At 54.5% G+C, this 14,928-nt stretch overlaps 1 protein-coding gene across 3 annotated transcripts in view; it reads left to right on the top strand.

Moving 5' to 3' along the window:
* The window catches only part of PPP2R2C (protein phosphatase 2 regulatory subunit Bgamma), a 138,579-nt gene that overhangs the window by 29,829 nt on the left and 93,822 nt on the right, over positions 1–14,928 (top strand). Inside the window, exon 1 of one of the 3 annotated variants that reach the window (XM_045474617.1) lies at positions 7,018–7,078. The exons of the other annotated variants lie outside the window; for them this stretch is intronic. Within the exon in view, the coding sequence (XP_045330573.1) occupies positions 7,033–7,078 (46 nt within the window). The 5' untranslated portion in view covers positions 7,018–7,032. Of the gene's footprint in view, positions 1–7,017; positions 7,079–14,928 lie in introns of those variants that run through there. 3 annotated transcript variants of the gene reach the window in all.

Genomic DNA, 14,928 nt, shown 5'->3' with positions numbered 1-14,928 from the left:
GACACTGCAGGCCATTCGGTAAGGCAGGATTGTAAAACAGGGTGGGCGTCGGGGGTGGGGGCTGCAGGTTGCGGAGGCCTTGTGGGGAAGGCTGGGGAGGCTGGATTTTCCCTGTAGGCTATGGGGCTGGGAAGGGCTTTGAGCTGAGGAAGGAGAGACCAGAGTTGGGTTGAGAAGGGCCACTGTGGCATTAGTGAGGAGAGGGGCTTCAAGTGAGGAGACTGAGGGAGGGGGTCTGCCACATCCCTTCAGGGTCCTGTACTGTTTTCTTATGTAAGGACCCCCGAAGTGCTTTCTCTTCCAGGAACCTGCATGTGGGTCTCCCTCTGCTGCTGAAGCCCCCCTTGCCAGTGCCCTGGTGGGGGGGGGCTCAAAGTTCCTGGACATCTGTGCCTCTGTGGGGCAGCGGGGGCTGGCAGGTGGCTCTGGCCCCTCACTCCTGATCACAACCCCCTGGGGTGACCTGCCCTGTCCCCAGAGCTCCCCTCAGGGCTGAGCCTAGTTGTCCTCCTTATGTTTTCTCTTGGCCTCACTGCCCTCTTGGCCTCCTTTCTGTCCTGGTCTCTCTCCCCACACTCTTTCTGCTTTTTTCCTGGGAGCACTCTGTCATCACTTCTGCTCAGACCCTTGTCTTCAAGTCCATTTCTGGACCCAACCTAATACAGGGCAGCAAAGGAGCCGAATACTTATTCAAGAGGGTGTTCAGGGGAAATAGGATGAGACAGGACCCAGGCAGTGGCCATCAGCCCTGCCAGGAGGCTCTGAGGTGATGGCAGATGGGGAGGGAGGTGCTGAGGCCATAGGGGAAGCAGAGGCTGGAAATCAGCACCATGGACAGCACCGCAGGCAGCACCACGCGGGCAGGGGGAGGGGGCACCTGGGTTCTTTACCCTAGGCCTCCCCATTGGCTGGGCCTCCCCGACCACAGCGGGCTTTACAAAAGTTGGGCATTTAAAATCCGGCCCATTTCCCCACTGCTGAAAACCAGGCCATCTCTGGTCAGTGCCATAGTGTCCAGGGGCTTGGGCCTCCCTTAGGAAGTTGCTGGTCTGTTTCTCTATACCCACCCTGCCAATCCTTGGCCCAGGGGGACAGGATCTGATAGGACTTTGGGTTTCCCTATTTCTGCTTTTCCTGTGCATGGGACCGGAATTCTGCCTTGAGCTTGCCAAGATATAGGACTGATTGTTCAGGCATGAGGCTCTGAAGGTAGATAGATACCCTTTTCTGAGGACTTCCCAGAAAACGAATCTGCGAAGCATATGTCCACTACTCCATCTATCTACCCATCCAATGTGGGTTGCTTTCCAGTTGTTGGTTGACCCCATGCTAGGCTCTGAGGACCTAGGGAAGGCTAGGTCATGACAGTCATGCCCTGGGGAAGCAGTTTGGAGGGGGAGACAGTTGGACAAAGAGACAGCTACGGTGTCATTTGGACGAATTCTGGGACGGAGGGAGCCACAGGGACTGTGAGAGCTGACCTCTATGTGGTGATGGGGGGATGGGGAATGTGGCACAGGGTTCCTTGAGCTGGTCTTAAGAGATTAGCAGAGTTTTCCAGGCAATGAAGTGAAAGCAGAGGGCAGGCTGGGTGGAGGCGTTGGCCCCTAAAGAATGTGAAATAGCACGGTGTGCATGAAGAACGATACATAGTAGTGTATGGCTTAGGCTCAAGCTGGCCAAGATGGGGCTGGAGTATGGACGGGATTTTCAGATCATGTGCCAGTGCCTTTGGACTTGACCCTGGAGCTATAGCCATCCAACCAAAGTATTTAAGCTGGAGTGTGATGGAGTCAGAGTTTCAATGTAGAAAGATCTCTCCGGATCTGAAGGGAAGGGGGGATGAGGCGGGAGAGCCCGAAAGCTGGAGGGCAGTCGGGAGACCTGCAGGCTTTCCGGGCAGAGGGAGGGGGCTGGTCCCAGGGCCTGGCTGTGAGGCTGTGACCAGAAGCATCCCTCAGCCCACATCACGCCTCCCTAATTTATTTATGTATTATTTTTTAAAAATTTTAAATGGTTATTTATTTTTGACAGAGATGGAGACAGAGTGTGAGTGGGGGAGGGGCAGAGAGAGAGGGAGACACAGAATCCGAAGCAGGCTCCAGGCTCCAGCGGTCAGCACAGACCCCGACACGGGGCTCGAACCCACGACCCGTGAGATCGTGACTTGAGCCGAGGTCAGACACTTACCTGACTGAGCCACCCAGGCACCCCAACGCTTCCCTAATTTAGAAGAAAATTTCATCTCTGCTCTTCTGGGATGGAAATGAACTATTTTGAACCATGCCAAAGTTAGGTTTCTAATTTTCCTTTTAATCCATATCTCATTTAGAGCATTAGAAACCGGAAAAGCAGCACAGTGTGAATGTGGTGCCGTAAATCAGTGCACGTCACAGGCTACAGCGCCCGTCATCTCTACACGGGCGCACATCCTGCATTTGTAATAAATCTAATTCTTTATCTTTCTGAGCTTCAGACTAGAGTAATTAGTAATTTCTGCTGATACTGGGAAACCAGCACTTAAGCAGGGTTAATGGAAAAGCAAATTTATTTGAAGTGCTTTTGCTGTTGCTAATGAATGTCACGATGGGCCCTTCTGCCTGGTTTCGGAGGGGAAACATCCTATTTATTTATTTCATTCTTGCTTTTTCTATAAATAGGGATGGCAATAATAGTAACAAACATCGTCGACTGAGTTCTTCCGTCCCACATCCCTAGTCCTGTTCAGGGATTCCGTGTGAGAGGATCCTTTGTCTGGATGTCATTTTTCTGTCCTGTGTGTTCTGAGGTCCTGTAATTGATCTTGTTGGGCCTGTGTTTTCGCTGTGTCACACTATGTCAGGTTTCAGCCCCGTAAACGATAGTGGGTCAGGGACCACCTCTACACCATTCCTGGTGTAGTTAACTTAATGTTTTTCTTGGGGCACCTGGGGGGCTCAGTTGGTTGAGTGTCCGACTCAGGTCATGGTCTCACAGTTCATGGGTTCGAGCCCCACGTCGGGCTCTGTGCTGACAGCTCAGAGCCTGGAGCCTGCTTCGGATTCTGTGTCTTATTCTCTCTCTGCCTCTCTCCCGGTCATGGTCTTTCTCTTTCAAAAATAAATAAACGTTAACAAAAAAAATTTTTTTTTAAAAACTTAACATTTTTCTTTAAAAACTGGCCCTCTACTATAAGTGGAAAACCAGCAGATCAGGCCAAAAATAAAAAGCAACTGTAAAGATAAGCGTGGGTGTCTCTGCTCGAGCAGAATATATACGTTCCTGAGAAATCTCTCAACTGGGAAAATCACATGCTAACACCAGGCTGATGGGGAGAATAAGGCTGGGAGCAGAGCAATGGAAACCTAGGCCGAGTTGGACCAGAACACTAACAAATGTAGTAACAAACCTCTAAAAATCTAGCACAGTTAAAAAAAAAGAAACATGTTAAATTCCTAATAAATGAATATCCCAGCAGTTATATAATTTTTCTCTTGCAAAAAAAAAAAAAAAAAAAAAGTTAAGGTTGTTTGATGTGCAAAGGGAGACAAGTCCCATGTACAGAAGAGGGAGTTGTGCATCAAACAACTTCCAGACTGGGCCAAGAAGAAGCGAGTGAACGGGCCTGGTTTCCTGTGCCGTCTTCTTGGCAGCTTTCTGCATCAATTGAGCTGTTACTGTTTTTTGTCTTCAGCTGCTTGCACTGGCTGGCACAATACATTAATACACCGAGAAAAGTCGTGCCTGAGCCAACCTGACTTTCCCATCTTCTAACATCATCCTCGTGTTTGAGAATCACGTATGACCCACTCTGCTTTGCAAAAGCCACGGTCGCAGCAGAACTGAGTGTCGGATGGCAAGCGGGGTTCAGCTCAGGCTAGACTAGATGCTGTAGCAGGGCCGTGACCAGGACTGTTGGTCCAGGCGCGTGGGATGAGACAGGACAGGAAGGAGAGGTTTGGCGAGGGCTCTGGCAGAAGCATACTTCTCTTTGCCTTCCAGAAAGACCCAGTAAAACTGCACTCAAGCCAACAGGAACGCCGCTCGGGGATTGGTTCAGACCAAAAGGAGGGAAACTAGCTAAGATATTTCCATCCCCCACCCCACCCCCCCTTGCAAGGGTGCTTAGATCTGTTAACAGTGAGAAAAGTTCCTTACAGAGCCAGGAGTCAGCAGCTCACTCCCGCAGAAGTGGGGGTGCTTTATCTCGGCCCAGAGTTGTGACGGTTTGATGAGCTAAGGTAGGGGAGAACAGACCGCGGAGGTGGCAACGAAGACTCGCTCACACGGCTGAGTGACACCACCTGTCACTTCTGCAGGAAGCTGCCATGCCTTTCTTTGTGCACCAAGTTCCTGGCATGTTTATGAGACTTTACAAGTACATTTCAGTAAACACAGCAGACAGATGGCAAGAGACACGACTCCCTCTGCTTCCTCTCTTTGTCTCGATGGAGTTCAGCTTTGAAGAAGGGGTCCTGGTGGGTTTATGATGGCCAAGTGAAGGGTGAAGGGACATTCGATGGAAGCTCTGGTCCAGGGGCTTCCCCGGCTCTGGTCAAGCCAAGCTCCTCTCTGGGCTGTCGTTCCCCATCTTTGAAAGACAGGGGTTGGGCCAGATGGCCCCAAGAGGCCTTTCCAGCCCTTATGTCTCAGATCCCCTGTTGCCAGCAGGACAGAAGGAAGGCTTAAGCCACAGATGTGGTTTCCCTTTGAGCAGTTGCAGATCTATGTCTTGGTGGCCACGTTCATCTAGCACTTTACCAGCTTTTTTGGGGAAACGGAACAAGAGCCTTGTCCTTCACTTTGGTGACCATGAAACGTGGATGCCCAAAGACGCCAGGCAGGTCGGGCAGTGAGGAAAGGACGGCATGTATAAAGAGACACGGCGTGGCGTGCTGGCGAGCCTGGCCGTGGGGGACTCTAGAGTGGCCAGCTCTCACAGTTTCTGAAAAGAAATCAGAAATTCCGGTTTGCAGGTCAAATCTTGCAAATCTCCTTTTTCTTTTTTAATGTGTATTTATTTTTAGAGAGAGAGAGAAAGAGAGAACACGAGCAGGGGAGGGGCAGAGAGAGAGGAGAGAGAGAATCCCAAGCAGGCTCTGTGCTGTCGGCACAGAGCCTGATGCAGGGCTCCATCCCACAAACCACAAGGTCAGGACGTGAGCCGAAATCGAGAGTCGGACGCTTAACCGACGGAGCCACCCAGGCGCCCCACATCTTGCAAATTTCTAAATGTTCACTGAGAAGTTTTCCAGCATCATTTGGGCCACAGCACGTGTGCGGGTCAAGTTCCCCAAGGACAGCTCGGGCGTTTGTGACCCCATTGTCACCTCTGCCTTGGAGTCCGTGTGAGCGATTAGTAAGCTGGGGCCCAGGGACCGAATCTGGACTAACCCCTGTTGGTGGGTGGAAAGCAGCCCCCACCTGTTTGTTTCGGGATTGTGCGTGGCTGCTTTCCTGCTACAGCAGAGCTGAGAAGTTGTGTCAGGGACAGCGTGGCCAGCAAAGTCTGAAATGTCTCCTGTCTTGGGTCTTTGCAGAAAAAGTGGGCCACCCCCCGGGTGGGGTCATTGTAGGGCAGGGGAGACATTTTGGATTTGGAACCAGAATGACCTGTGTCCGCAGCCTGGCTCAGGGAGCTCACAGCTTTAAAACGACAGGGGAAAGACAGTGTTTCCCTTTCTTCCTCCCGGAAATGATCCTGACACAATAGCGGAACCGTGGAGGTGTTGTTCATCGCGGGCACAGCCGTGGCGTCCGGAATCCCATTTGTGGGGAGGGCCAGTGAGGGTCAAAGGTGGGTCCGGGAGGCCTCCGGAGGGAGAGCAAACGCCCAGGGCTGCGGAGCGCAGAGCAGGAAAGCAGAATTCTCCACACCCTGGGCGGTGCACGCGGAACACAAGACCCGCCACCCCTTCTGGGGAACGGCAGGAATGAGTGCCTTGGCTGGCACGGAGTCCCTTCCGCCCCCCCAAGTCTAGTTTATACAAAGGAAAAGGAGGGGAGTGTGGGCTGAACAACCATATTTTCCGGAAGCAGTCTCCTGGGGAGGCAGGGCAGGAGAGAGAGGCTCTGTGTGGGGTGCAGGCCCATGCCTTTGCTTTTGCCCAGAAAACAGTAAAGACCAAAAGGGCTGACCCTCACTCACTGCCCTGTGTCATGAGAACGGCCTCGCTTTCGGGGCTGTCTTGCTCACGAATCTTGTATAAGTTGGTGGCTCAGAAGAACCCACCTCATGCAAAGGCAAGTGATAATCAGGAAAACCCAGCACCGACTCCGTGTTAAATTACTCTAAAGAGCCAACAAAGTAAGGGGCGAAGAATGTGCATGAGAAAAAAGTTGCCACCAGGCGGAGGACCATTTGAGCAGTGCAGGAAGTCTTGGTTAGGGGAGAAGCACGGGAGGCGGTCGCATCTGTAAAAAACAAGAATGTGATGCAGGGGTGCCAGAGCTCCGGAGACGAGGCGACACGGCGGAGCCCCGTAAGACAGATGGACTGAAAAATGCAGCCTCCCGAAAGCCAAAGTCCACCATGGAATTTTTCCAACGGGAAGTACAGGGACACACTGGGAGATCCGGAGGGCGGGGCTGGGAAAAGCAAGGCAGATTAATATAAATAAAGGAGGAGAAAACAAGTGACCCAGGAGGCAGAGGAGACCCAACATACTCGCAACTGGGGTCCCTGAAGACGGGAGCGGAAATGACTAAGCAAAGCAATATTTCAAGAAAACTTGCCAAACAGGAGATTTGACTTCATGGATTGATAGGGAGTGCGGTGAGTGAGGAAAGAGGAAAGATACACTGGTGAGAGGATTACGAGTTACAACGAGGTACCGTTTCCATGGGTCATATAGGCAAGGACCAGACGCCTGATCGTGCACGTGGTGGCCAGGGCGCAGGGGAAGCAGGAACTCCGAATGATGACAGTTCTGGACTCGGGAAGCCCACTTGTGACCATTGTCTACTAAAGACGCTCACGTAAGTGAGAAATGACGCCGGCCCACGAGATGCACCGTATTATTGGCGGTGATACCAAAGGGCGAAGTAACCGTGATGGCCATCAGTAGGGGACTGGCCAGACGAACTGTCCCAGAGGCTGGTAAGGCTCCGCGATGGAAAGCATGAGGCGGCCCGATGCACCCGGATGTGGGACAGTGTCTAAGATTCTTTAGGTGACATGGGCAAGGTGCGGGGTAGTGGGAGATCTGGGACACTCAGGCTAATGGAATGGGATATTTCAGGATTGCTGTTCATACAATATTTCTGGCAGGATGATGTGCTTGAAACTGTTCATGGTGGTTGCCACCAGTCAGGACAGCGGGTGGGAAGAGAGAAGCATGTCAGGGAGATTCGCTCTCGCGGTTGGTTTTGTTGTACTTTTCCGTAACCAGAGACTGCACAGCTTAGAAAAATGATGACCCTAAGCTCTGGAGCCTGCGGAGTGCAAATGCCGGCTGGGCCACCTCCCATCTGTGTGACCTTGGGCACGTCACTTCGCCTCTGTGGGTGTCAGACGTGTGAAATGGAGTTAAGGATTGTACCTACTGCTATGGTCTTAATGTTTGTGTCCCTCCAGAATCCACATATGGGATCCTGACCCCCAAGGTGGTGTATTAGGAGGTGAGGCCTTTGGGAGGCGATGAGGTCATGTGGGCAGAGCCCTCACGATTAGCAACATTGTCTCATGAAGAGACCCCAGAGAGTGAGCTCGTCTCTTGCACCATGTGATGTCCTAGTGAAGAGACGGCCAAGGATATGGGCCCGCACCGCACACCGAGTTTTCTGGTGCCCTGCTCTCGGACTTCCCACCCTCCAGAACTGCGAGAATTGTTCATTGCATATAAGCTACCCCGTCTATGGTATTTTTGTTACAACAGCTTGAAAGGGCTAGGACGCTACCACACAAGCATGTCGAGGATTAACGCGTTCATTCAAGTGAAGTGATTAGGTAAGAACCAGAGTAAGTGTAGTCGAATTAGCTGTTACGATGACTGTGTCCGTGGTTGAACCCAGGGCCTGGATTCGGAGCCCAGGGACCTCTCAGCCGCGTGGTGGAGGCCAACCTGTCGACGGATTGGCCACAGCCAGGAAGAGGGGGTCTGGAGCGGGGCCCTAAGGAGGGCCGGCCGGCTCATCCTCACCCAGGGGAGGCTCGGCGGCTGCCATCCTGCTGGGTCTCAACGAATGAATGGGGAAATGAGGCAGGACCCTTTCAAAGCCCTCCGATGTGCAAAATTTTCCAAGTCTCGTGTATCCGAGGGGAGGGAGGGTGGAGAAGCGGAGTTGCGCACGCAGCGCCCTTGGAAGCAAAAATGAGAGCAACCATTTGGAAGGGGATTTGCTGGCATCTGAAAGTGGGAAAGCCGCCCAAGGCCTCCAGTCCAGCTCTCCCCTTCACGGGGAAGTAGGATAGAACTGCCCAACAAAAACCATTCAATGATCTCACGTCCCAAAGCTCCAAAAGCCAGAAGACTTTTGTGTGACTTGTTAGGCAGCAAAACCTGACTTAAATTGATGTCTCGAGTTGGCTTACAGTCTGTATTTATGCCTTTAGTGTGAATTTTGGTATGTTTTGCTGCAGAAATAAAAACGTGTGTCGGCCCGGGCGCTGGCCCGGATCCTCCCGATGGTGATGTGTGGCCGGTGGAAGGCAGGGCGGGGACCTCCTCCGACTGCTGGAGGCTGGCTCAGAGGGGGCGGGGATGGAAGGGGAGACTGAGACCAGGTGTGTGGGGGGGGAGGGGCGTGGATGGGGGAGAGAGCAGAGAGCAGGCTGCGGGAGAAGTGTCAGCAGAAGCTGGCCCAGCCTCCACCCCAAGACCACACTGGCTGGAAGGTGCTGGAAAGTCTCCGAGGTAGGCCTGAGGTCTGAGGTCGTGAGAATCCAGGCTCTTGGCGGGAGTGAGGTGGGGGGGTTTCCCTAGAAGCCCTGAGCCAGGACAGGAGTGTAAGCGACTTATTAAGGAGGTGCTCCCAGGGGAGACTAGGTGGGGCATGGGGGAGGCAGGGCGTGATTTCAGATGAAGGCAGTTTCAGGCTGATCCTGATGGATTGTTCTCAGTGGGGGTAAGGCAGCCGTTACTGCTATGGGCCTGGGGTGGGGGGTGGTCATCAGCACTCCCAGGCACTGCCCCCTCTCTTTGGGGGTGCGGAGGGCATCTTCCTAAGAGAGTCGCAGGTGCAGTTGGGCAGAAGCCAGCATGGAATGACACCAGGGCAGGGGAGCTCAGAAACGGGGAACGGATGGAAAACAGTGTTCCCTATGCAGTCTTGGTGCTCAGTCCCCTCCAGAGCACAGGCTGGGGACGGGTGGACTTTCAAAGGATCCAGGGAGTGGTGGTCTGACCCCTGGGTCCTCCAGCGTTCTGGCAGCTGGCCATTCACGGCCTCTGCCCGGTCCCCCTCTCTGCGGAAGCCCCTGGAAACCCCGTGGCCCTAACTTACTTTACCCCAGGAGGTGGGTCTCACCCGATCACATTCTGAAGCCGCTCCTAGTGGCTCACGAGAGCCAGTTACTCGGCTTTTGGTGTTGTGAGCTGGTCGTTATCTTGTTAGTAGCTCGAAACCGGCCATAGGATGAGTATTGCCCCCATGGAGACCGGCCCCCTCCTCCCTCAGTCGTTCGATCCCTGTCTTGGGTAGGCTCACTCTGAGATTAGGAGTGCTCGGTACAGCTACGAATCTGTGGCTGTGGTCCTTACCTCGCCCTGAAAGCCAGTTTTTCCCAGCACCCTGTGGCGGTGGTGGGGTGCTGTCACACAGGGGAGTCGCCTTTGTCTTCCTGAACCCATGGTCTTTGGCTTTTCACTGATACAAGGTGGTCGAAGTGGAGCAGAGAGAGCATGGACTTTGGAGCCAGACCGCTGCTGCAGGCTGTGTGACCTCAGGCAAATTGCTAGACCTCTCTGGGCCTCGCCTTCCTTCTGGGACACCCGGATGATCATCAGGGAGCCCCCAGGGTTTCAAGGGAGATGAGGGCGGCTGTGAAGCCTCATACCCATCAAGGGTCTGGTTGTGGTGGCCTCTCGTTGATTTCGGTGCTGGGGAAAATTCCGCTGGTTGTGGAGTTGGAACTCGATTCACGCGGCCACGGCTCGAGCGGAAGTTCACACCCCAACTTTGGTCCGGATCCGCCGGGCCCTGAGCAGCAACGTTAGCTTAGGAAACTGGGGCATTCAGATGGGGGCCAGGCCCCTGCAGACGTGACGTGTGGCCTCGGGCAAGGCGGTCAGCGTCTCTGGGCCGGTGTCCTCATTGCACCGTCACCGCACCATCTCCAGCGAGGGCCGCCTCATCGTCACGCCTTCTGGAAGCTGTGGGGGTACAGCCGGCCCTGCTTCCCAGGGGCCAGCCTGCGCTCCGGGAGCCTTTCTTCTCAGACGTGATGGGGCACTCGTTAATCCCCTGACCGTGAACTCCATTCCGTCAAGGATTGAGGTCCAGCGTGTTAGCATACAATAAAGCCTCAAGGAGCTGCTTAAACGCTATGAAGACGGGTCATAAATTTGGCTTTTCATCCCCGTCAGAGCTTTCTCTCTGCAGAAACTGGGAAGCAAGACAGAGCCACACAGGACATTCTGCTAAATCCAGAGCAACAGCCAGGACTCCAGGGTCTCTCGTGCTGCTTGTGACCAGGGACTCGGCTGTAATTCGGATCAGCGGTGCTGGAATTAATGTTATCGTCCTGGACTGTTTACTTTTGGGTTTCCTTTAACGTTTGTTGTGGATTTCTTTAATGGCCTTCCTTCTTTATCGTTTTCAATTAAAACACATCTTCGTGAGGCTTGTGTTCGTCATTGTTTTTTTTTACCATGTATGAGGGCCTGAGATTTACTCTTAATTGACTGCTGATGATCTGATTTGAGCCCTACATTAATTTTTTTAAGAACTGTGAAAGCAAGCTGAGAAATGAAAATACAGACGTGGTGTTGAAGTTAGAGAAATGCAGGGTCACGGTCAGAAGTTCATGCTGCTCCTGCCCTGTCGTGTGGTTTCGAGACAGCCTGTGGGCCAAACTCCGCCCACTGCCTGCTTTTGTAAATAAAGTTTTATTGGAACACAGCCACACCTGCTCACTTACAGACTGTCTATGGCTGCCTTTGTGTGATGACGGCCGAGCCCGGGGAACTGCAACAGAGACCATTTGGCCACAGACTCTCCCTGTCGACTCTCTGGCCTTTTATAGAAAGAATTTGCCAACGGTGATGTTATCTGTCAACCTGGTCGGGCTGTGGTGCCCAGATGTGTGGTCAAACGTTATTCTGGATGTTTCCGTGAGGGCATTCTTAGATGCGATTAACTTTGAAATCAGCAGACTTTGAGTAAAGCAGTTTACCTTTTATAACGCGGGTGGGCCTCATCTAATTAGTTGATGGCCCCAATAGAGTGGAGACTGACTTCCTCCGGCAAGGGGGAAATCTGTCAGAAGGCAGCCTTCAGACTCAGACTGCAACAGGGCCTCTCCTCGAGTCTTTAGGCTGCTGGCTAACCCTGCAGCTTTTGCCCTCGTCAGCCTCCATAACCACATGAGCCAATGCCTTGTTAAATTTCTTTCTCTGTGTAAACACCCCATTACTTTTGTTTTCCCTGATTAATATGCCAGCCCTTGGTATGGAGGAAGGGGTGTGGCTCAGGGTCAGATCATCTGTAATGAAAGACTGTGCAGAGCCTGGGAGTCAGGCAGACCTGGGTTTGAATCCCAGCTCTGCCTCTTCCCGGTTGGGACTCTGAGCTAATCCCTTTGCCTCCCAGGGCTCTGGTTTTGTGTCTGTAGATTGTAGCCATCTCCTGCCCACATTGCAGGGCGATTGTTCCTGGCTGGGACACTTCACAAGGGGCCTGGCGCCTGTTCCGGTCACTGTCCGTGTTATCACCGTAAATGAGTTGCCTGGCTTATTCATTAGTCTCTTGTGAGTTTGGTTCAGATGAGTCAGCCCTCCAGGCCTGCTAGACTCCAGCTGCCCTGACATGATGTGGTTTCTTAGCCAGAAAAATGGAAGCCCTGACCTTTAATGGTAGAGTCACAGGTGGCTCTGTGACTCTGGTCTCTTCCCTGTTCCCCACCCCCCTCCACAGAACCAAACAAGCCCAGGCCCAGGAGCTGGACGTTGGGGTGGCAGGGACAGCACCTCCTACGAACTTGGCTGGAAGAGGGGGGACTTCAGGCCAGCTGTGTCCTGACTTCTTGCTGTGAGCAAGTCTTGTAGAGGGGTGTCTGTCCAGACAGCTGTTAGAGGGTATTAGGCACAGCCACGGTGACAGGAACCAGAGGTGAGCAGAGGCCGTGAAGGTCTCCTCCCAGGAGGCCCTTCCAGCCTTCTCTTCCACATAACCCGCCAGACAGCCTGGATCTGGAATCGCTGTCCAGAGACATGACAGGGACTTGCTGCTCGAATTTCTGTCTGGTTGGAGCTGAGCGTGGGAGACAGGCCCTGAGGCCAGGCCCCAGCTTGGGAGCCGCTGGCCTGGTTGCAAATGGCTATACCTGGGATGTAGTTGGAAGGAGTCATCTTGCCAGGATTTCCCAGTCTTCATTTGAGCACCCAGGCACTGACGGCTGAGCCCTCATTCTCCTGCTCAGTTCTTTTATTCATTCAGCAAACCTGTATGGAGCACCTCCTGTGTCCCAGACCTGTTCTAGGCACTGAGCACCCAGCAGGAGCCTGGCAGACCCCTCCTGGCCCTCTAAGCCCCGTGGGCACAGAGCGAAGGCGTCCGAAGCCGGGCCCAACCCAGCTCTGTGGGTCTCATTAGCAAAGAGCCAGGCTCCGGGCCAAAGAGGAGAGTGAGGGTGGCCTGCTGTGTGGGTGGTTAGAACGCAGGCTTGCAGTCAGAGCTGAGCGTGAATCCTGCTCTGCCGTGCGACTCCCGGATGACCTTGGGCAGGTGACCCAACCTCCCTGTTTACGTAGGAGGCTGACCCTGATTTCTCAAGGGCCCCGGCCAGCACCCGCCCTCCGCGATGCCATTCTGGCTCTGCTCTGGGATGGTCCATCCTGTCTTCTGACAGTGACATTGAGAGTGCTTTGAAGCACTGGCAGGATAGAGTGGGGGTGCTGTAGAGGGAGGCGACGCTGCCCTTGTGTTGAAACATAGGGACCACGTGGTCGTGCGGGTGTCGATAACGTGCGGCACACGTTTCCCCGAGCGGACTGAGCCAGCCGCTCCCCCGTGTGGGTCCCAAACCCTTTGTCCTGAGCCACGAGCAGTTGGAGGCCAGGCCCCGCCTTGCGTCTCTGCATCTCACATCCTCAGCCCGGATCCCCGTGCGCAGCAGGCGTGCGGGAAGGGCTTGGGGAAGCACGTGTGGCACTGGAAGGGTTCCCGCTGTTGGGAGTTCTAGCGGCTGACCGCGTAGAAGTGGCTGGACCGCGGGGCTGCCTCTCCCCTCCGTGAGGAGCCTGTAATGTGAGGGCCGCGGGCTGCTGGCCGCTGTCCGATCCAAGGAGCCGCTTCCTGACGGTCCCGGGCTCGGCAGAGGGACCCCGTTGGTCCCCGGGACCGAGCCGGCCAGGAAGGAGGGGATTGGCCACGACCCCGTGGGCACCATAGCAACGGCTGGGTGCCTGCTGGCTCCCTGGATTGGCTGCATGGATCAGAGCCTGCCCCTGGGAAGTGGCCCATCCCACCCTACCGGGGCTGCAGACACCCGCGCCCCCTCCCCGGGCTCCCTCAAGTATTGATTCTGGGGCCCTGTTCTCCCTGCACGCGATTTGCCCCCAACAGATGCCACTCCCCGCTGTCTCCGTCAGCTCAGGCTGCCCTAACGACGTACCATGGCCTGGGGGACTTGATCAACAGTTTTTTCTCACCGTGCTGGAGGCCGGAAACCAGAGTCAAGGTGCCAGCCAATTTGGTTCTTAGTGAGAGCTCTCTCGCCGGCTCGCAGACGGCCACCTTGTCGCGGTGTGCTGACAAGACGGAGAGAGAAGCAAGCTGTCTTGTTTCTTCTTGTCAGGCTGCTGATCCCTCGTGAAGGCTCCCTCCCTTGTGACCTAACTGCGTCCCAAAGGCCCCAATTCCAAACGCCATCCCGCTGAGGGATTAGGGCCTCCACGTAGCCGTTCTGGGGAGATGCCAACATTCAGTCCACGGCCGCCCGGGATCTGATGCTGGAGTGGGTTCAGAGATGCCCGGTTGTGCTGCTGCTGGGGACAGGCACGGACACGCTTTTCTCAGGGTTCCCGTGCGTGCCGAACAGGAAATGGCAGCTGCCTGGGCCACCCAGCCCCCTGTTCCTGCGGAAAGGCGGAGGGTCTTGCGTCTGCCCGGGAACCAAAAGCCACACGTTCACACGTTTGGGCAGGTGGCGGAGGAGAACGTGTGGAGCTTCCGAGTCTCTGCTTGGGAGTCTCACAGCGCCCCGAGAACAGGCTGCACTTGGAGAGGAGCACCCCTAAGCTTTGGGCAGCACTGCCTTGTCAGACCTGGCTGGCCTGGGTCCTCGTGGGACTCCCAAGGAGGGGGCTGGCCTGATCCTGTTCTCCAGGTGACAGCACTGCCCTGAAGGAGCTCAGATCAGAGAGGTTATGCATGTGCCCAGGACACACAGCGTGTGAGGCACAGAACTGAGTGTGGCCAGCATGGGGCTCCTGAACCTGCTCTTAATGATTGTGGGGAGGGTGTGGCTAAGCTAACCCTGGGTGCAGGGTCTCCTGGGAGGGGCAAACAGGGGAAGAGCTCAGAGTTGAGGAGGGCTGGCTATTCTAGGGAGCCGGTGGAGAAGGAGGACCCTTGACCCAGCCCATGCGGTTTCTGCATTGGGGCACACAGTGCTGCCGCCTCCTTCCTCTTGTCCCCAGACAACCCCAGATAAATGAGAACAGGAACAATGAACATTGTTTCTAGAGCCTTCTGGGTCCCAGGCTCGTGCTAAGTTCTTTGCCTATATTAACCAAAGTCTTGCTTCCCCAGGACAGGCCTAGAGCTGGAGACTTGTATCCCTAAGTC

Source organism: Leopardus geoffroyi, chromosome B1 (genome assembly GCF_018350155.1).
Source record: "Leopardus geoffroyi isolate Oge1 chromosome B1, O.geoffroyi_Oge1_pat1.0, whole genome shotgun sequence".
In the NCBI taxonomy this organism is placed as follows: Eukaryota; Metazoa; Chordata; class Mammalia; order Carnivora; family Felidae; genus Leopardus; species Leopardus geoffroyi.
Note: the sequence above shows the minus strand (reverse complement) of the source record. Positions and strands in the feature narration are given on the sequence as shown.